The 23565-nt window shown below is 34.8% G+C and overlaps 1 protein-coding gene across 1 annotated transcript in view; it reads left to right on the top strand.

Annotated features, from left to right (window-relative positions):
* LOC111051429 (ATPase H(+)-transporting accessory protein 2) overlaps positions 1–23314 on the top strand; it is a 31518-nt gene extending 8204 nt beyond the window's left edge. Inside the window, exons 2-8 of the mRNA XM_039442684.1 lie at positions 3317–3444; positions 3666–3905; positions 11223–11354; positions 13625–13807; positions 18885–18959; positions 21471–21576; positions 22876–23314. Coding sequence (XP_039298618.1) covers positions 3317–3444; positions 3666–3905; positions 11223–11354; positions 13625–13807; positions 18885–18959; positions 21471–21576; positions 22876–22955 — 944 coding nt within the window. The 3' untranslated portion in view covers positions 22956–23314. The remainder of the gene's footprint in view (positions 1–3316; positions 3445–3665; positions 3906–11222; positions 11355–13624; positions 13808–18884; positions 18960–21470; positions 21577–22875) is intronic.
* The last annotated feature ends 251 nt before the right edge of the window (positions 23315–23565 follow it).

Here is a 23565-nt window from a genome sequence, read left to right as displayed (position 1 = left end):
GAGTTGGTTTCTCAGACAGACAGGTTTATGACACTTTAACCTAGTTAATTGATTTTCATTTATATTAATTCTTTGGTTTCTAAATAATATCACTTTAGTTTTATGAGAGTTAATTTTTATATGATTATTGTAAAAGTACTTAACTGTTAGATCAATATCTTCTTGCATATCTCTTAATCCACTCTCCAGTTCCTTATGTACTAAATATAATACATTATCATCTGCATATTGTAAAACCTTACTTCTAAACTGTAAACTGGCAAAATCATTGACATATATATTAAATAGGATCGGTGATAAAATACTTCCTTGAATTAATCCACAGTTCTGTTCATAACTATTACTTACATAACCACCTATACCAACATGCAGTACTCTATCTTTGAAATAATTCTCAAACAGTCTTAACAGTTTACCTCCAACACCCATCCCACTCAATTTTAAAAGCATGACTTCATAATTCACAAGGTCGTATGCTTTTGTTAAGTCAGTTGTTACCGAAATTACAAATTTGTTGCTATTTAGTGCCCTATTGATATCACCAGTCATATTTTCCAAAAGATCAATAGTTGACTTTCCTGGAATGAATCCATACTGATTCTCATTAATTATACTGAATCTTGACAGATATCCTTGCAACTGTATACCTATGATGTGCACGAGAATTTTCATAATAACTGAAATAGAACCCACTGGTCTATAACATCCTAAATCCTTCTTTGACCCCTTCTTAAAAATTGGCCTAAGATAAGTTATTTTCATTTTCGGTGGTATATTCCCTGTTTCTATAATTCTATTGATCAGGTGCAACAGTATCAATCTCAAATGAAATATATTATTTATTAAATCTTTTGCTCTAATTTTATCTGGACCTGGAGATGAATTCTTATTTAATTTCAAAATAGCCATATATAGCAATTCTAAATTAATTTTCCTGAAATGCATACTTAGTCTATCGCCTATAGAGAAATTTGCTTGTTTGAAACTTTGAGACAAGTCAAAGTGTTGTCCTTTCATATCATCCTTAATCTCTTCTATTTCTTCTTTAAACTTATTTCTAAATTTTTCTATTAGTTCATGAATGTGATTTTCTTCCGTTACTTTAAAATTATTTTTAATTGATTCTAATATTGTCGGCCTGCGTTTTTTATTGATGAATTGGTTGATAGTTTCCCATGTTTTTTCGTATCACTGTAGTTAGCAGAAAACAACCTATTATAATACTCTTTTTTTCCTATTCTTATTTGATTTGTCAGGTTATTTCTGATTCTCTTGAATTGTTCCCTTAGCTCTAAATTATATTTATCTCTTTTTAATCTTTGCCATGTAATATTTTTTTCATTAATTAATTGCCTAATGTTATTATTGATCCAAGGATTTCTTTCTTGTTTCCTATCAATCTTAACCCTTATTTTGCTTTCATTATAGATGTCCCCAAACTTCTTTATGATTTCATTATATATATCCGATGGATCTCTGAGATCTAGTAATGGCCACCAGTTAGCTCCCTGAATCAATTCATTAACCCTTTTTGTGTTTGTAATATGCCTATATTCTTCCTCTATTTTTCTATGTGGATTTTCATTTATACTAATTTTTACCCCAGTCCAATAATGATCCGCTATTTTACTTTGAACTACAAAAGAGGTATAAGAGCAATCATTATGTAATTTTACGTTTATGTGGTCCAAACAGGTAGATACTAATATATCATTGTAAATTTCCTCTCTGGTAGGTCCTTGTATACTATTATATAGGCCATTGGAGTATAGAACACTGAGATAGTTATCTGCACCATATCTTTCATTCATATAACATAAATTAATATCTCCTATCATTATGATATTTTTCTCATTCTTTATCTGATCTATGGTTAAGAATTTTTCTAGTTCTTCATTGAACAAATTAACATTCTGATTTGGAGGTCTGTAAAAAGATGCTATGACTGTAGACTTTCTTTCGGTGGTAATTTTTACACATAAAATCTCCGCAGACTCAAAATTATACTCTATTTCTTCTATATTCCATTTCTCTCTGTAGAATATTCCTAGCCCACCACCTCTGCCTTCCTGTCTACATTTGAAAATACTACCATATCCCGGCATACCATACAAGCTAATTTCTTGTGAATTTAAGTTGACTTCACTTAAGATTATGACGTCTATGCCCTTGATTACATCCTGTAATTCTAGATCTATTGTATCACAATATTTTCTGAGTGATCGTACGTTAGTACCTATGCATACCAATTCATCGACCGATCTATCCATCTGGTTCAAGAAACGTTTTGAATCATTCCAATTCTGAAACGTTATAAAATTATGATTAATATTCATATCTTCTTCGTCTAACTGTAACATTTTACCATTTTGCGAGATCTGTATCTATAGATTACACGTATATTTTATGTTCCTTATTATTAGTTTTTTATTAATTTATAAGTAGCCTATTTGCTTTATTAATTGTTATTTAATTGTAATTGATTGGACAAGTTATTTTATTACTAACTTGTATAAATTGAAAGATAATGACAATTTGAAAATGAGATAAAAAAATAATAGATACGAGAAACAAAATTGAATTTGACACCGGACTGTCATGTCAAGATAAAATAACTCCAATCTTGCGTTATAATATGAAGTTTATAAAAATTCCAATATACCTCTGAATAAGTCTGATCTATGAATTCGTGAGTTGAGAAATAAATCCTTTCAATTATCGATAAGGTGTTTCCCCTCTATGAAAAAAAAACTAAAAACTAAAATATTTATCCTTATAAATATCAATAAACAATAATGAGTAGCAACTTTATACACATTTAAACGGCTCAAATGCTCAATTAAAGAGCAGGAAAGCATAAATCTGCCTCATTTTTTATGACAAAAATTTTTCCGTTAGCATCTTTTCTAATTTTTACTCTGCCCACCTGGTCAACCCATGCATCCTTTATTTTCTGCTCTCTCTTCAGCCGACAAGCCAAGCCTAGTAGTTTTCTTCTCCCCGATGTGAGGCTGCGGTTTATGAACACCGGCCCCTTGCCACTGAAACCTCCAATGTGATGTCTTTCCAGCGTACCCCTTTTCCTTCTCATCTCCATCATTTGATCAGCATGCTGGCTTCTAACAAATTTGACGATGATGCTGGGGGGCGGCTGCTTCGTACCTGGTTTCCCTTTGAATGGCTGTAGTCGTGTTCTGTGTAATAAACGATGTTCTGTGTTTATAGAGAGTATAACATTTACAGAAAATATAATTTATATTAGAAGCCTTCCAATAAAAGCGTATACTCATTTATAATGTATCCTTATCTTCCACAGCGTTTGCAGAAGGTGAGATAGTGATCCTCCAATCACCGTCATCGATTGAGTTTCAACGAAAGGAGCAACTGCCTGTTAGTTTGATTCCAGAGGTATATTCAGCTGCTCTAGGATTTTCCATCTCCCAAGTAAGTTTTCAGAATACATTCCAATGTTTGTTGAACCACTATTATCAAACATCAATCAAAGAGATTGAACTCTTTCAAAATGAATGTCAGTTTTTATATTAGACTGAGATAATCTTACGATGAGATTTGTTTCCATTTTGAATACTTTTCTTACAACATTTGAAACTATTACTGTATATACATGAATATATAAGTTAATTGATGCTTTCCTCTTTTCACAGAGCAGTGATTGGAAAGGCATGAAAATAAACGATCCTTTCGATTATGCGAAAGCAGTGGTGAGTGTGACAATCCCAGGCTTGTCGCACATTGACATGGCGCAGGGTCACAGCTACCCTCTGGACACCGACTCGCCTCTCGAGGAGATCTGGTCGCAAATGGAATGGCGGGTCATGGAGAGGTTCTCCTACACTGGCAACAAATCGCTTGTCCACATCAATCTCGATGAGGGAAAAGAAGCCGTTAGTATCACTTGTTTCGGTCAATTCATCTCACATATAAGGTTATGCAAAGGCTAAAAAAAAAACTTTCTACTGGTGATATTTTTCAACGTTTTTTGATTTTTATACTATCAAGCTATCAGAATTAATAAGTTTTCTCAAGAAATTTTTCAGATCATTTTTTTTTTTTGAGATAAGAGGGCAAAAGTTTCAATAGGACAGATAATTTCAAATTCGGTAAGGGATAAGTCCATAAAATTATGAGGATAAATTCTTCATGGTATTGTTAATTGAATAAAACAAATATTTTCTGAGAGAATATCAATTTTTTAGAAAGTTATTCGATTTACCAAAAATAACTTTTAGTTGAGTTATTTTTGATAAATTGAATAACTTTCTCAAAGATATATATTTTCAGAAAATTTTTGTTTTATTGAATCAACAATACTATAAAGAATTTTATCCTTAGAATTTCATGAAGACTTTCTCTTACCGAGTTTTGAAATGATCTGTCCCCAAAATTCTAACCTTATGCCCTCATATCTCAAAAAGTCATGATCTGAAAAAATAATTCGTGAGAAAACTTTTCATTTTAACAGCTTGATAGTATACACATCGAAAAACTTTGAAAAATATCACCGTAGAAAGTTTTTTAGCCTTTGCACAGCCATAAAAAAAAACAACTCTTGATGGTGTGATTCACGTTTAACTGTCAGCATTGTTTGAATGGGAAGCATTGATGCTATTCATTAGGAATACTGACAGTTCACAGTGGATCTCACTATATATTTTCCTTATTTCTGACGTCAAAGTTTTAAATGATTGTTTGAAACTCAACGGAAATTATGACATTTTTTACATCGCTACAGAGCATACTTCCTTTGTAAACATTTCTACATTATTCTTTGTTCATGAAAGATGAATTTAATTTTTTTATCAGGGTGTGACTGTAATTGAGCTGTTCAGTATAAAGCGGTTGATATTGCTATAACAAATTACGTACCGTCTTCTGCAGGTCTTGGAGCTTACCTGTGCCCAAGTATTACCATGGAGTAAAGATATAACCATAGAGTAAAGAAAGCATAAGAAGATATTCCATGGTACCATGGTATAGGGCGTTATGTTCGAAATTTCAATGTTAACTCAAGCCAATAGTTCTAGTATTTATTTTATTTTTATTTATTTTTTTCAAGCTATGTGACGCTGGTCTCTCATACTGTTCCGTTCTCACACTCTCACCCGGCCATAACAGTAATAATTATTGACAGTAATCGGCTTGAGGAGTCAACAAAAAACGGCTTGAAATTTGGAACATAAACGACCTATACCATGGGATACCATTCTATGTTATTACTCTCCACAGTCCCCAAGAAGCAGATATTTGGACAAAGATGAACACTTAGTATTAGGCGCCATGGAGCTATATTATGTGTCATTGGGGTCTGCAAATTCCAAGATCTTGAATTGGACAAAGAGACAACCAACAGAGTTGGACATTCAACAGAAATTTTATTTCTTGTGTTTGTACTGAGAATTGGTTGCAAATACATAGTGAAATAAACATGACCTACTTTTCTGGTCCAGTAGAAATTATTTATCAAAATTCGGGGGACGATCATTTTTGGGCTGTGCATGGTGTTTCTCCTCAACCGTTTCAATGAATTGTGTATACTGAGATCAATCAATCAATATGAATACTTCATCAAAGATAGTACACCTTTATTTTTAATGAATTTTTTTGTTTATAATTGAATTTGAATGAATACTCCATCAAAAGAACTACTAGACTGCATGCAAGTATTATACAACCCCTATAAGAATTTAATTATTCCATCTATGCCCGGTTTCTCAGTCGTTCCATAAACTGTTAATCCATTCAACAACTTTATTGAATTGATAAAAATGAGAAATGCATTCTAGAATGCTCATGCGGTTCTAGAACGCTCCATAAACTTGATACCTCCCTCGCGTTCGCTACCTTTCAGCCTGCCGCTCTGCTCTGCTCCCCACGCCACGCATCAACCAAATGAGTGGTTGACCCACCCGCCACCAGGGTGCGCCTCAGTCGCCGCCACCCGTTCCTGCGTTTCTATTGGCCGAGCACCGCCGGCCAATAGCAGTGCAGGTGAACTCGGGGACTGTGAATAAAAGGGGGCTACTCAGCTACCCTCGATAGCACTTGCTCACTAGCAGCCTTCCACTGAAAAGCCAGAAGAGACCACCAGCCGAGACCACTACCAGAGACCACTACCAGCCGAGACCACTACCGAGACCAGGAGCAGAGCAGCGAGCAGGCCAATGAGGGAACCACGGCGAGACTAACCGCAACCTGAGGTGTCTTCCTTGTCTACTACCCAGCCGATGCCTAGGAGGAACCGAGCCGGCCGCCGAATCCAGAAGAGGAGGGCCCTACGTCGGCTTCGCCAGGTGGAGGAGAGGCTGAGGCTGTACACCGCCGCGCCAGCTGCGCCCCAAGACTTAGCGCCCCAGCCTAACAACTGGCGCGCGGTTCTGGATGCGCGGGTTGGGTGCCGAACCGACATCGGAGTGTGTGCAGCGGAAGCCTACGACCCTGCCTGCCCGGGGTTTGACCGAAGGCCCCTTCTAAACGAGGAAGTGGTCGAGGAGGTCCTCCCGGCGGAGATTCGGCACGACCTCTGGCTAGTAGATCACCCGGTCAGCCCTCTCCGTAGCCCGGGTAAACCAGAGTGGAGACTGCGAACCATTGACTTGAGCCCCTGCCGGCCTGCTCTCGCACCAGACGGACCTGCCCGGGACCCTCGCGCGGCGTGGTATCGCGCCAGTCGACGACTACTAAACATCTAGCCTGCCTTGGTCCCTTTTAGGGCCACCAGCAACAATCTTGGTCCCTTTTCAGGGCCACCAGCAACAAACTTGGTCCCTTTTCAGGGCCACCAGCAACAAACTTGGCCCTTTTCAGGGCCACCAAAAGCCATTTTTTTCAGACAGTGGTAACAAACCCCTCGCTCGACCCGACTGACTAGCCCAATTGATGAACGAGCCACACCTTCCGCCATATCAAACTTATTGAATCAATAAATCTCTCGATAAACTATAGTGTCATAATCCAGCCTTTAAATATTTATGGAATGGATAAACGAATCAAATTTTTGGTTGCAATCGAAAAATTAAATTAAAATTAGTGTAGGTCACCAGTATTTTAAAAATAAAACAGAATCAACTTTGTGCAAACCAAACTTTCGTAAAGAAACTTGGTGCCGGTTGCACAAAAGCCGGTTAAATTTTAATCGGGATTAATCCCACGAGAACCAATCAGAAAAGCCGTCTTATCATAAAGGCCTTCTGTGATTGGTTCTTGTCAAATTAATCACGATTAAAATTTAACCTTCTTTTGAGCAACCGGGCATTGATGTTATGGTAACCAACCAAATTTTTGGTTGTTTATTCCATGCTGCTTGATGTGTGATTAAGTTGAAGGTTATTTCCTATGGTACTAACATCTTTTGGCTAATGTCTCCAAAACAAGATGACTGACACCAGATAAGCGCCAGCAATGCTGAATATAGTGCAACTTTGAATCTGTTTTATTTTTAAAATACTAGTGACCTACACTAATTTTAATTTAATTTTCGATTTCAACCGAAAATTTGATCCGTTCCGTTCCTAAAATTTGTCACATTTATCCATTCCATAAATATTTATAGGCAGGATTTTGGCACTTATAGTTTATCGAGAGATTTATGGATTCAATAAATTTATGGATCGTTCTAGAAACTAATTTCTCATGTTTATTGATTCAATAAAGTTATTGAATGGATAAGCAGTTTATGGAACGGTTGAGAAACTGGGCATGAGATTGAAAACACTTCAACAGCTGATAATAGAAAATAGAGAATTGAATAACAATATCAATAATAAATTAATATTAATTCAATTGTTTGATTGTCGGATGGACACGTTAAGCCGTCGGTCCCGGCTGCCTAAAAAGCAGTCATTAGGTCATGTCAGAGGCCCTGAAATTGATCAGTTGCGACCTGAAAACTCTGACACCAGACCTGAGCCAGCCAGGTCACTCGATATTATTATTATTATTCAATTGTTTTTTCTTTTTTGAAGTTTCAATGGAATTCCAATGTTCAAGGCAATGTACCTAGAATACAAGGTAGTGGCCACGAAAAGATGCTCAGTAACAAATCTGAACCAGCTGGTCGGTGTGACGTCATTGGTGCTTTAAAAGTCTATTATTCCTATCTTTTCAATGTTAAATCTAGTCAATTTGTAAGTCTTTTTCTCAAAAAGTAAATAACTTTTAAGTCCCTTCGCCATCTCCTACGATTCATACAATATTTATCTTCAATTTTTCTAAAAATTCAATACTTTTGGACGGCTAGATCTATCAGAATGATCGATTTTGAATACCTGTTGCTCTCTTATTGAAAAATAACATGCATTCCTGGGTCTTTTGTAATTCAATTACTCAATGCTAATGGATTTGATAAATCGATCATAAAATAAGGAATTGAAAACGTGAAAGCATTGATTGTACTATAATATTATTTTCTCACAATCCTTTATCTTGTCTATGTACTGTATATTATGTATAGAATCAATAGAACATCTTGCCGGTTCAACATCTTCAATCCTTTAAGAGTGTACTCTTAATTAACATATCAGTGATAACATATCCACATACTTTAACGAGGTGATAGTTGTCTGTTACGGTCATGTACAATATTTATCTTCATTTTCCCCGAGCAACTTTGTAAGTCATTCTCTAAAAAAGTACATAACTTTCAAGTCCCATCGAAATCTCCTACGATTTATAGGCCTACAATATTTATCTTCATTTTTTTTTAGAAATTCATCACTTTTGAACTCCTAGATCTTCCAGAATGCTCGATAATGTAAGGGCATACCTGTTTGGAGATAGAGAATTTGATACTACGAGAAGGGATACTAGAAGAAGGAATGAATAGATTTAATTTGGCAACATTTGAAAAGGTTTTCTAGTGAAGGTTTTTCATTCAAAGTTTTAATATCTCAACAATATTATAAAGTTGAAAAATGGTACTGAATTTATTTCTCCTAGTAATACTTTGAATGATAATATAGGCCTATATTTTTCCAATCACTGTTTTATCATCATAATATTAGGCTTGGCTTGAATACTTTAATAGTTATCTCGAGCTTTCTCGTTATTTTTTATTAAGTTGTGCACATTCGAGTTGTTTCCGTTGTTCATTGTGATATTCTTCTGCAAACTCAACCGATATCTATCCTTTTAAAATTGATTCCAATACCAATCTCAATGCAGAAGACATAAAGGAAAAGCTAAAATTAATTTGACAAAAGTGAAATCAAGAGCGATTGCAGAGAATAAAGATTGTTAGTGCAGGGCATTTCATCAGTGATTTGGAAGGAGAATGTGGATGATCATTGGATGAAGATGGTAAGCGCACCACTTTCCTTCCTTATCCTTCAAATATGTTCTTTAGACTGCACTTACCACTTACATAACACATGAAATTAATCTCAGCAATTGTTCACATTTAAGAATTTTGGGAACTATGTAGCGTGTAGAGTGACACTCATGTTATTTACCACCTTCATCCTCTAATTCTCTTTACATCAATAATTTTTATAAATTGTAAACAGAAAAAGACTAACCATTTCTGTGGTTACAGTGAACGATTCAAGTAAGAGAAGATTGAAAAACAGATTTTGGTAATTGGGTCATTCTTTCTAAAGCCTGCATTGTCTCAACGTCATTGGTAAAAGATATTTGATGATTTTGTTTGTTATAAACAATCAATTGGATTGATCAACAATTAAATTTCAATTGAATTTTCGATAAAGAACTTAAGTGACCAAGGCACAATCTAGAAACATAATTTTTATCACATATATATCACACACACTCTATGTGATAGAAAGCCCCAATATGGACCAAATTAGAGTATGGGGTGATAGTATAACACTCACATCATAAGTGCATTATAAACTGAATAAATTGCAATTTGAAAATATATCTTCAAATATGCCCAACTATTATCTCTCCGGTTATAGGAAAATAATGTGGAGATTGAAAAGAATTGGAATTTACCACACATTATCATGTTTTTTTAAGTGTATGAGAGTTTAATTCCTAGAATAGGAATGCCCTCCAAGTTGGTTGAAGAGGTTGTCATCCTTTCGTAGTCTTTCAAACAGGCATTCAACCGATCACTTGTCTTAAAGGATTATCAGGTTTATTAGAAGGAATATATTGTAGGATACTTACAGTATGAATTCATATTCATTCGTATACTTTTCAATTTATTATTCATATTTATTGAATACATTATCATTGGATCATGAAGAGTTGGTTTTCCCTTACGAATAAATTAATAAAGAATGAGAGTTTTACAATAAGATAACAAGTATCAATTGAGAATTCCTCTTACAAATAGGCCTATTCAATACAATATTCTCAATTATTGAGAATTCCCCACGCGGTATGCATGCTTTAATATATTAATTTATATTCGCCCTTATATTTTGTTGTAGTTTCCAATTAGAAAGATTCAACCAGAAAACTTTCTCCTAATGAAGTATATGGAAGCCATAATTTTCCTGAAAAAAGAATCCTCTTAAGGGATTAGGCGAGATGTTCTATTGATTCTACATAATATAATATACAGTACACAGACAAGATAAAGGATTGTGAGAGAAATAATATTATAGTACAATAATAATGTTTTCACGTTTTTAATTCATTATTCAATGATTGATTTATTGAATTCATTAGCATTGAGTAATTGAATTACAAAAGAGCCAGAGAAAGCATGTTAATTTTCAATACGAGAGCAGCAACAGGTATTCGATGTGCAGGCTCTTACAAAATCGATCATTCTTAAAGATCCAGCCGTCCAAAAGTATTGAATTTCTATAAAAATTGAAGATAAATATTGTATGAATCGTAGATGTCGATGGGACTTGAAAGCTATTTACTTTTTGAGAAAAATACTTACAAAGTTGCTCAATTTAACATTGAAAAGAAAGGAAGAATAGATATTTAGAGCACCAATGACGTCACACCGATCATCTGACTCTGATCATTAAAAGATCGAGATGCGCGTGGCCAGTACCTTTATTCTAGGTACCTTGAATCAAGGCATCAAATCAAACGCACTCTAAGCCCATAAGTAGGCTATTTTGATTATTTTCAGGCATTGTAGGCATAGGGTCTGCAGTCTAATATTGCATTCCAAGGCAATTCATCATATCATTTTTTATTCAAGTCTAGGGTATTTGTGTCAAATATTGTACGGTATTTTCACCTTAATCTTATAATTTATTTTATCTATTTTGTTCCAGTCACAATTGCAGCTTGGCGAACTGAACCCAGAACCAACTCAACTGTCTGTACTTAAACATTTAAATCCCGAGTTGGAATACGATAAGGCTTATTTGAATCAGATTGCTCTCCTGAATGGCATTGCTAAAAAGGTACATTCATATTTCATTGGTAAACTGGTTTCGTTTTCCAATATTATACTATTCATAAATCTTACACCTGCTACATTAATTAACACATCTTGGGGTGATGTCACACCTAGCCGGACACGAACGGACAAAATGACTGCTCTAACCGAGTGGTTTAGCTTTAGCATTGGAGTAGGTGAGACCATGTCACACTGACTAGTCGCATCCGAACATTCTGCATAATATGTGCCATGCATTTTTTTACAATTGTGTAGTTTCCGGCCTGGTATGACGTCAGGTCACATTTAGACTGCATTTTTTTACTCACATTGTGCGTGGCGATCTTTTCACTCTGTTGTATGTAAGGCTACTTCTACAAAAAAATGGATGTTCAACAGTATATTCACATTACGAATTAATTTTTCAATAATTTCTACTTATATTTGTGTTATTCCAAACAATGGAGCTTATAATGATTCATATTTGTTGGTCATTGAATAAATACTAAATAATAGAATACCAAAGTATACAAAAATATGTTATGTTTCAAAGGTAAAACTTATTGAAACTAATATATATTATTCTTATCTGATATTTAATCATTTTTAATGGTCATTATGTTTTTTATTTTCATGTTCACTTATTGTTAGCTTGTCGAAGTTCGGCTGGCTTCTTCCCCAAGCTCGAGCTTGATCTTTTTTGAGAAGTAGTTCCTAATATTTGATTTTGTAGATTAATTTAATTATTGCAGTGTATATTGTATAGTTTATTGATTTATTTTTTAATTTATGAGGAATAAATATAAAAAAGGTAAAAGGGTAGGTATTCATTGGCTCTTATTGGGAAAACTATACGAGCGTAATAGACACGCCCATAAGAGACCATGCATTCTGAAAACGTGCAAAATAAATTCGTCTATCACGCTTGTATAGTTGATGCCTTACACGTGCTCGTATTTAATAAATCTAGTTTAGTTTTGTATTGTTTAAAAAACAAATTGAAATAACACAGTTTCATTTTTGACGCATTGAGCTGAAGATGTGTTTGTTTCAACACGAAATTGCTGTCCTGTAAATCGAAATAAAAGGGCAGTGTGAATAAAAACGAGTAGGACAAGTAAATACTTGAATGACAAGTAAACGCCAAAATTGAAGTGAATAGAAAAAGTATTTACTCTTACTCGCGAGTAAATACTTGAGAGGCTAGTAAACCCCCGAAAAATGCCAATTTTGGAGTGAATAAACGCAAGTAAATACTCGTCCATTCGCAAGTCAACCCGACCCCAGACTTGCAGTCGTACTTGTACACCAGAGATGGCTGCATTTATGAACCTGCATGGTGTGAAACGTTATAGAGACCGGCGTGATATAAGTCCCGATCTATCTAAGGGACTATTACGGTTTGAGAGCGAAAACGTAGATTTTCTCACTTCGTACTTTCTTGATGAAAACACTGATGCAAGGGGTGGAGGATTAACTGCAAGGAAAAACATGGAAATTTTTCTGAGATAACTTAGTGATCCAGGATTCCAAAGTGGTGTTACCAACGACATGGGTGTTGGAAGAAGTACTGTCGGCAGAACATTTTCAAGTGTATCAGATAAAATAGTGTCGAAGTCTGAAGATTGGATTAAATTTCCACGCACTATTGATGATATTGATCAGGCCAAGGCTGATTGGGCTTCAAAATTTCGCATTCCGACTGTCATTGGTGCTATAGATTGCACTCACGTGCAATCGGCGTTTAGCGGCGAAAACAGAACAAGTCACAACAGGAAATGATGCGTAGTAGTCTGTGTGGCGTTACAAGTATTTACTTGCCTTTCTTGTGAATTCAGTTGTCTCGCGAGTAAATACTTCCTAGTAAACCTTCGGGTTGGCGAGTAAATGGTCACAAGTAAACTCGACGCTTTATTCACATCGGTTTACTTGGAGTTTAAATACTCGTTACACTTTACTTGTAAGTAAATACTCGTCGTACTCGTTTTTATTCACACCGCCCAATGTGGTTGTGACAAGAATAAAACTGTGTTATTTCAATTAGGAAGAAATTCCACAATAGCAAATCTACTTTGTGAAAATAATCAAGGACTGAACATTTTGTTAAGTGAAGAACTGAAACACTTGTGTAACCTTACCTAAATTTGGGAGAGGAGTAGTACAAGGTTACCTTATTTTTCTCTCCCATCATTTTGATGATGTACTTATTGTATGAATGAATGAATGAATTCCTATTCAACGAATTTCATTGTGAATGTAGTTTGTTTAGTAGAGGAGTTGTGATTGTGGTTGTAGGTTGGCGAAGAGAGTGTCGAGAATGATGGCTCCCCTGACGTGGTGTGGTTTGTGGTGACCGGCATGCACCCTCTCATCGACCGCTATGGGCTCAAGTCGAAGCAGATCGTCGAAGCCAAACAGCTGCTGGTCGCCACTCTGCAGAGGCTCACTGAGGCCTACACAAAGGCCTACAACTCAAAGGTATACGTAATATTTATACAGGGTGGTTGTCTTAATTATACTAGTAGTTCTGTGAATAGTAGACCTCACGCAGTATTCTCATCCACAAGAGTACTTGATTGAAACTATAGACCTTGTGGAAATACAGCAATAGTCTGGCTTCTCCACACATCTGTATAATCACTTGTCAGCTGATTTATGATGAATAATTCTATAGTCTGATTTTTACTCTAATATTGGAGTATGAAGGAAGCTCCTTTTTCCTTTTATATTATCCTTGAAATGAAAAATTTCCAAAAACCTTGTATATACGTCGACGCGCAATTAAAAAAGGAACATATCTGTCAAATTTCATGAAAATCTATTACCGCGTAATAGATGTATGTACGCTGATGACATTAGTTTAAGCATATTCGACAAAGATTTGGATATAATCGAAGAAAAATGTAATGACACAATATTGCTTTTAAAAAACGTTTTAAGTAAAATGAACCTTTTATTAAACAATGATAAAACGAAATTTGTACATTTCACCTGTAGAAATCCCAAAAGAAAAAGTACACTGAAGCTAAATAACCTAAATAACATAAAATTTTTAGGCGTAGATAGATAACAAACTCAATTGGGAAGAGCATGTATCAAGAGTATGTAAAAAAGTAAGTACAGGAATATTTGCACTAAGAAGGCTGGCACCCACTTGTTATTTATTAACTTTGAGATCCGTGTATTATGCCACTGTCCACTCTCATATTTCATATGGCATTGAGATTTATGGTGGGACTAGTGCATTTAACTTGAATAGGATATTAAAACTCCAAAAAGAAGCAGTAGGAAAAATATTTAATTTAAATAGACAAGAGTCGTGCAGGACATTTTTTAAAAAGTTAGAATTAATGACTGTGTATGGACTTTATATTTATAAAACAATATTACACGTAAAAAATAATGAAGACAAATTCCCCAGGCAAACCAGTGTGCATGACTATAATACAATAATTAGGAACAACTTTATTATCGAAGAACATAGTAAAGAGAAGTACAAACAAAGCCCGACCTATATGGGCATCAAATTCATCACTTACCTTCCTACTAAGATTAATCATGAAAAAGATATTACAAGGTTTAAAAACAAACTGAAAAAGTATATCGTGGAATTAGAATTATACAGTTATGAAGAATTTTATAGTGCCAACTCATTATGTATTTAGACTACCTATTGTTGATGTAATTTGTTTTTTACTTGTATTTATTTTATTATTTTGAAAATAATAAAGAAAGACGCATTCATGTACATTTTGATGTTTTGAATAAAGAGATTTATTGATTGATTGATTGCGTTCCGCCGTAAATGCGCAACATATAAACATTCAAACATTTAAACATTAAGGGCCGGTTTCCGAGCTCAGGATTTAGCTAAGTCCTAGACTTTATACAGCTGGAGTCAGAAAATTGGTTTTCCAAAACGGGGCGTAGTCACAGTCATTGTCATAGTCACGTTTGAATTAAATTTCGAAAAGCTAGAAAATTGAACACAAAATAAAATAGAGAGAAAATAGTGTAAAGTTTCAGCTATTTTGAATTATTTAGGAATGTCTAATTTTGTCAAGGGAAAACGTTTCCAAATATAGAAATGGGAAAATAAAAACTACGACTACTGTTATAAAAGCTGCGACTACGCCCCGTTTTGGAAAGCCAATTTTCTGACTCCAGCTGTTTAAAGTCTAGGACTTAGCTAAAGCCCGAGCTCGGAAACCGGCCCTAAGAGAAATGTCAAACCGTCAACTTGAATCTTGGACCTCACTTCGCTCGTCAACTATAGCTAGTTGGGAAGTGGTTGAATTTTCGTTAATTTAATAGAAAATATTTTTGCGATTGTTTTCAACATGAGAGAGAAGATAATTCAATCAACAGAGGGAAAATTAGCATTATATTAATTTGGGATTAGAATTCACTTGGAGCAAGGCTGCAATCGAGTCTTGCCTTAACATAATATGAATTTACAGTGTCCCACGAAAGGTGTAACAGCTGAGCATCATAGATTCTTCATGAAACTAGCAAACCAATTTCAGTAAAATTTTCTTGTATCGACCTTAGTTTTCGAGATATATCGAACTTCCGATATTTTTCAAAAACATCAATAACTAGAAAATCAATCAGTCCAAATCTAGTTCTAAGGATATGATTGGAAAGAGGATAAAAAATGTCCAATTTCCAACAGTCATATAATTTGTTCCTTTGTTTGATGGTTTTGAACTTTTCATGAGCGTTCGAACTGTTTGAAATTTGGTTTTGAACTCGACGAATGTACTTTTTTCAACTTTGATCGCTCAAAAAAGTTCAAAAACATCAAACAAAGGGACAAATTATATGAATATTGTTGGAAATTTCTTCCTTCTTCCAACCATATCCTTAGAGTTAGATTTTGACTGATAATTTTCAGAAGGTCTCAAAAACTAGGGTCGATATAAGAAAATTTTACTGAACATTTTTTGTTGCAAATTAATGTAGAATCTATGGTCTTCGACTGTTACACTAAACGTGGGACACTGTGAATAAATTCATATAGTGTCGAGGCACGACTCGATTGCAACCTTACTGCAAGCAAATTTCAATCCCAAATCAACACAATGCTCATTCTCTCTTCTCTCTCATGTTGATTACTTACAAAACTATTTTAATTGAATTAACGTAATCTCTACCACTTATAAAGCTAGAGACTTAAGGATAGGTTAGAAATCTTTGACAATACATTCTTATTGACCCAGCGAAGTGAGGTCTTTCTTCGCTCGCCTGCATATTTCATTTGGGCATTTTTATCATATGTTAGGACAATCCAGTCGGGGTCCACATAATATTCCCAGGATTGAAGTAGCAGTGCCCAATCAATTTTTCCGCGATAAATGCATTTAAATCTTCAACTTGGTGCCAACCTAACAAAGTCAACTCAACTTAATGCCAACCTGACAAAATTATTAATTTTGTTGCCAGTTAACAACTGTTTCGAAGAGGTACTCTATCTAGATTATAGTTCTATAGTAACATTATGATATGGAAATTTCAATTATAATTAAGAGATTGGGAGACGAACTTTAAACCCTTAAAAACAACCCTTAGAGTTAAAATATTGCCAAAAGATTTCTTAGTGCGCCTCTAAAGGGCCAACTGAACATACCTACCAAATTTGAACGTTTTTTGTCCGGTAGATTTTTAGTTATGCGAGTGAGTGAGTCAGTCAGTCAGTCAGTCAGTCAGTGAGTGAGTGCCATTTCGCTTTTATATATATAGATTATTCATCATAAATCAGCTGACAAGTGATTACACAGATGTGTGGAGAAGCCAGTCTATTACTGTATTTGTATAAGGTCTATAGTTTCAAACACCTTAAATAGGTATGCATCTTTAAGCTGGGTTTACACCAAAGTTATTAACAAAATGTTAATAACTTGATCCTTATAGATTCTATTGGATTGAACGGAAGTTGACAAACACACATCTTCATCATGTGTATGATAAGCTATGTTCAATCTAATATAATCAATAAGGATTGAGTTATTAACATTTTGTTAATAACTTTGGTCTAATCGCAGCTTTAAGGTCTTTGGTTTCAATATTTTGTTTTGCAGTCATGGTATTATTATGCGTGCCCATTAGTATCAATATTCTCACATTCGAAAAAACTAATTTAATAGGTGATAAAAAATAAACAAATTAACTAAATAATGCTGGAGAAATTATAATATTTTTGATTGTAAAAAATTAATTTTCATCAGATAGGAAGATTATGACGGAACTGGATGAATTATATCGTATGTTCAAATTCAAACGTGAACTGAGTTTGTTAACATTTAAAACAAGTGACATCAGGTACTTGTGGATGAGATAACTGTGTGAGGTCTACTGTTCACAGAACCACTAGTCATTTCTCCGCCAAATAATAAGCAGGAAATTTCTGCCCCTTTCAGAATATTTATGTATTGAATAGTTGTTGAATGAATTCTATCACCAATTTTACGATTATCATAATGTCTATACTAAAAACGTTGTGCGCAAACTGCAGGAGATTTATTTTCATAATAATTTTAACAAACTTGACTTGTGCATGGGTGGAGAGAAAATTGATTGCGGTAGAATACATGCCAGCTGGAGTGAGAAAAAAGTGCATAATGAGTGCAGTGATAGCAGACTGCATCATTCAGACCATCGGCTATGCCCGCTCGCCGAAATCCAAATAAAACATTGTGTTTAGGGCATATCACAGTTATAGCGTATTTCGTTAGAGCATTGAGATAAGATTGCATAAAAGAAAGGTCGTTTATATTCCACATTTCATGCCGATTTTTGTTAACTCAAGCCGATTACTGTCGGCATAGTCTGAGTCTGAGAGATTACCAACGTCACTTAGCTTCACGAAAAAGAACTAGGCCACTTGGACTATTGGCTTGAGTTAACAGTAAAATTTGGAACATAAACACCCTATGCCGTGGGTTATCTTCTTGAACTATCTTTTCTCTATGGTTAGAGCTTGTGACTGTGTTTAGACATCATGGCTATGTTTTCCTCAGGGCTCCATTACACCTACATATAGTTTGATAGGTTGCCAAGTCATCTATGATCATCAATTTTCGCATTACTCACACACAAGCATAAAAATCAAGTGGACATCATCCTCAGAAAAAAATATGTGTCAGCTCTATGCGATCGCACATGTCTTGTCGCTACTACTCTCAATACTATTGGAAAAGTGAAATTTCCAAAATATTCTTTAATTTCTACTTTAATTTGAGGAGGAACCAAATTCATTTATTCAATTATTCATGTAGATAACAATATTATGATTTATTTTACATTAATTGATATTAGCTAACTATTCCAATGAATGTGAGCTATTGGAAAACCATTGAAAGGCATTGTTGACTTTGCAGACATTGAAAGAATTGTAATAATAGAAGAGCTTTTGATCAATATGAAGATGGATTGCAATTTAAACAGATATGTATTTGAGATAGATAAGTAAAAGAGAATGTTGAAAACTGGAGGTAGATTTAATCAACAGAATGTGTTTTTGAAAACGAAAGTAATTCTTATTTGTTTTTGATAGGTGTTGGTTGCCGCCATTAGTAGTGATGCTCCTCATACTCGACGTTACAGAAGAGATGCACCAACTGAAAATGTGGTAATCAACTTTTTTAATTTTTCAACTCTCTGCTGGTTTCAAAGAGATATCATTAAACTTATTAAATATTTGAAATCTCTTATGATGATTTCCTTCCAATATAATAATTTCAAGAAAATGTGTTAAAACATAATTCCATTTAGTTCATTCTATTTCAATATTGTTGCTTTATTCCTAGTCTGTGTGTGCTGTTTAGGAAAAAATCACTTGGAAATAATTAATATTATTTCCATTCAAGTGAATGTATTCAAATTTTATTAATTATCTGTATCAAGAGTTATGTATGTTATGAATGAATGGTTGAAAAACTTCAGCAAGTGCATGCAATGAATTAATATAAACAAGGTCACTAAATTACAATATTTTTTTCTTGTTCACTTTCAATGTTATTTTTACATCCTGAGAAAGGACGAAGGAATTATGCTGTCCAACGAAATTGAACTGTAAAAAGGTTCGAAGAGGTTCAAAATTTGAAGCCGATTGATCAATTATTTATTAATTTATTATATTTTCAACGGTATACACCAATTTCAAAAAAATACAATAGTAAGAAGATAGACAAAAATAACAAGACAAATATAAATATAAATATGAGATACATAACATTAAGTCAAATAAATAACTTAGCAATCATTCAGAAGTATAACAGTAATATGAATGAAATATACAAATATGCATTAGAAACTATCAGCACAAATTCAACAACTTGAAGCAATTGCAAACAAAATATTTTTAGCAATAGCAAACACAGTAATTCAATAGCATCAAGCGCAACAATAGAATAATAGCTATAACAATAATAAAACAACACTAACACTATAACAAAACACAGCCAACTAATACAAATGATAACAAAATTGGAAAAAATACCAAAAATGCAATGAAGCAAGCAAGAAAAAAACATGCAGCCAGAGAAAAAGCTTTCAAGACATTTGAACTCTGCAAAATAGAAAAACTATAGACCCAGCTGTAAAACCGCTCCCTTGAAAGCCATAGCAGACACACCAAAGAATTCTATCCCAGCTGCAGCAGCCTCACAGCCCGATCGCAATACCCTAGACAGTCCACTGTTATAGGCATAGGCAGTAGTATGAAGGCGTCTGCGGAAAATGGTCCTGGAACGGGTCCCTCGTGGAGCACAAATATCAATGCCAGCCAGTAATTCAGGGCAGTCCAATGTCCCATTCACCAACTTGAAAAGAAGCACCAGATCATTGAGTCTTCTCCTTTGAGCTGAAAGTAAAGGTCCGAAACGATTCTCCAATTCTATCACAGGAACATCAAAGAAGGCAAATCCCATCCTACAGCCAAGCATTCTTACAAATAGCCTCTCCACCCTCTGCAGCTGATCTATTTGATACTGATGATATGGCGACCAGACAACCGATGCATACTCCAGGACAGGCAGAACCAGAGCCCTAAACAGGACCAAGAGGCTATAAGGAGATCTGAAATCTCTTGAGGACCTGAAAATGAAACCAAGCAAAGTCCCAGCTCTAGACGTCATACCACAAATATGTTCCAATGGACTAAGAGAAGGACTCATCACAACCCCCAAGTCCTTGAATTTCAACACTCTCTTCAATGGAGCACCCCTCAAAAAGTACTGGAAGTCAGGTACGTTAGATCCACGCCTAAAAGACATCATGACACACTTGGCATCATTCAAGACCATACCATTATTGAGACACCATTCATCAATCCTGCCAAGCCACATGCCCCAGACCAGGTTTCACCACATCAGAGTTTCACATCATCAGCATACATCAAGAGATGACATGAGATGGCACTGCCAATATCATTCATAAATGAGTTGAAGAGGAGAGGGCCCAGGTGTAACCCCTGCGGAACACCAGACAATGCCCTAAAAGGAGATGACTCTTGACCCTCTTATCTCACAATAAGGGATCTGTCTCTAAGGTAGCTATCCAGCCACATTAGCAGGGAACCATGAACTCCATAACCCTTCAGCTTGGCAATCATAAGAGAGTGATCAACTCTATCAAATGCCTTTGATAGGTCCAGATAAAGGCATTCAACCTGACAAGCATCCACAAAGGCACCCATGACATATTCCTGAAACTCCAGCAGATTAGTTGTAGATCTAGATCTCAAAAAACCATGTTGCTCCAGAGATATACATATACACCTTCTTAGGTAGAAATAAATATGATCCATGACAACACCCTCAAACACCATGGCAATCAATCAATTCTTTCTGAAGTAATTGTAGAACTTACAAACAGACGGACAACGACTTTGGCCGTTAGTAAGTAAAAGTGAGAACTCGCTAACGCTCGTTCAATGAATACAATGAAATAGATTGGTTGTAAAACTTACTCAATTTGTCTTGTATTGGCTAGATTCACTTGAACTATGGTAATGTTTGATTGATCCAGTATGATTATAGTAATAAGGGACACTCCCCAACAATTCAGTTTAGCATATGTGGATTTGTCCATTCATTAATTATTGTGATTTCACCTAATCCTAATCCTGTCATTGTTTCAGAATGAGTTGAATCTGGCTGAGGAATACAGCGACGATTTCCCTGTTATTTTCAACATTATTCTCTGGTTTGGAATCGCCTATGCATTTGTTCTGCTTGCTGTCACATGTGAGTGTTACGTCAATTTGGTCGAAAAACTTATAATTCTTTGAAGTGTCTATGTATCAGAGATACATAGCCTACAAGAAATTCTTCTTATAAAACTCCTAGTGGGCTAAGATCGTTGAATCATCTGATCTTGCAAACATTCATCATCTGCGATTGATCAGCTAGGTGATAATTTATATGCTCACCATGAAATGTGTTGGAAGAATGTCTCCTTCACTGTAACACTACATTTTTGTGTAACTGGTAATATGTTTACATTTTGGGAAAGGGGCAGTTTTGGACTCAGCCTGTTGAAACGAGCAATTTCTGTTTATATGTTCAGATTTTTAGATGTTTGGATGTTTATATGTTTGTATTTCACCGGATCTCGAAAACGGCTCTAACGATTCTCACGAAATTCAGAACATAGTAGGTTCATAATATAAAGATTCGATTGCACTAGCTCTCATCCCTGAGAAAACTAGCTGAAGGACATTAAAAGGATAATTATTATTCATCCTTGGAAAAACACCTGATAATAATTATTTCGTCGTCTGTTGATGATAGAAGTGAGTGAGCGAGTTCATGTGTGTGGGACTGTCAAAATTATGATTCAGCTGTTGAACTTTTGTAATCATTCAATCAGGTACTTAGTGCCGGTTGCAAAAAAGCCAGGTTATTTTCAATCCTGATTAATTCCAGTAGATCCATCTCTTTGAAATGGTCTTCTATGGCTCACGTGAAATTAATCAGGATTAAAATTTAACCGGCCTCTTGTGCAACCGGGCCTTTGTGAGGGAAATTTTTGCATTCCTCTAAGAATTAATATCAATTTACTGTGATTAGATAGAACATTTCTGTATGAACTATGAATGTTATTATAATTTCTTCTTTCGTAATACATTTTTTATGCTTTTGTACTCCAGAGCGAAGCTCGGTCCCCGATATTGTGTATTAATGAATGTATAAATAAGTGAGTTGAATGAGATGATTTATATTGGAACAAACCTGTATATTCATATTTACCTGAGGGTATTGAGTTTAAACTTTGAATTATTTATGTCTGAATGGTTCCAATTTTCAATTTGACTTTCTCCTTTTGAATTTTAGTAGTAATTTGTTTCAATTAAGCCAGTCTACAGTCATTGCTGCAATTGTTACTAGAAATAGTAAATTTTTGTTATTAATTTGTCTAAACAAGTATTGGTTATAAGTTTTAAATTAAGGACAAACATTTTCTACTTGAAAATTCTGATCTTTTCTGAAAGTTTTGAGTTTGTCGTAATCATTTTTTAATCGTGCGTCTCTGAAATGTTTCAGTGGGCATCTCTGATATGGATCCTGGAAGAGACTCAATAATTTACCGTATGACTAGCAACCGTATGAAGAAAGACAACTAGAGCATTGTTATACCATCACAGCACAATAACTACTATATCAGTTATTACTATTCAGAAAAAAAAATAGTGCGAGAACAATGATATTATTAGTGTACCAGTATATTAAGAAATACATCACTGCAAATAGAAATCACAACTGTTCTGGTTAGGCTACCACCTTCCTTTCAACTTATTCCAATGTCATCACAAATAAATCTTCATTCTTCAAATAATGTTAATTAATTAGTATAGAAATACATATTAATATCGATTTATTTGTAGGTATTATTATTCTATTGATTGGTTTTGTGTGGGATGTATATACGAGTAGATGTAACTTTTAACTTGGAATAAATGTTATATGGTTGTTCAAATTTTTCCTTGATCGTCTCATTAGTTTACTGACCTAGAATATCCTTGAAACTTGGTTTCTATTCTGCCAATTTGCAATATCATAACTGCACGGTGAACTGTGCCGGCAGGTTGTGCGCTTTTTACAACTATTGTTTCCATTTCGACGCAAACTGCATGAAAGTGGATGCAATGACAACGTACACGCTAGCTCCAGTGACCTTGTACACTATAAGAATATAAAAGTAACCAAAACTCCCTTATTTTTTGGTATTTTCAG

Source organism: Nilaparvata lugens, chromosome 1, assembly GCF_014356525.2.
Source record: "Nilaparvata lugens isolate BPH chromosome 1, ASM1435652v1, whole genome shotgun sequence".
Taxonomy (NCBI): domain Eukaryota; kingdom Metazoa; phylum Arthropoda; class Insecta; order Hemiptera; family Delphacidae; genus Nilaparvata; species Nilaparvata lugens.
The sequence above is the reverse complement of the archived record's forward strand: the minus strand, read 5'-3'. Positions and strand labels throughout refer to the sequence as shown.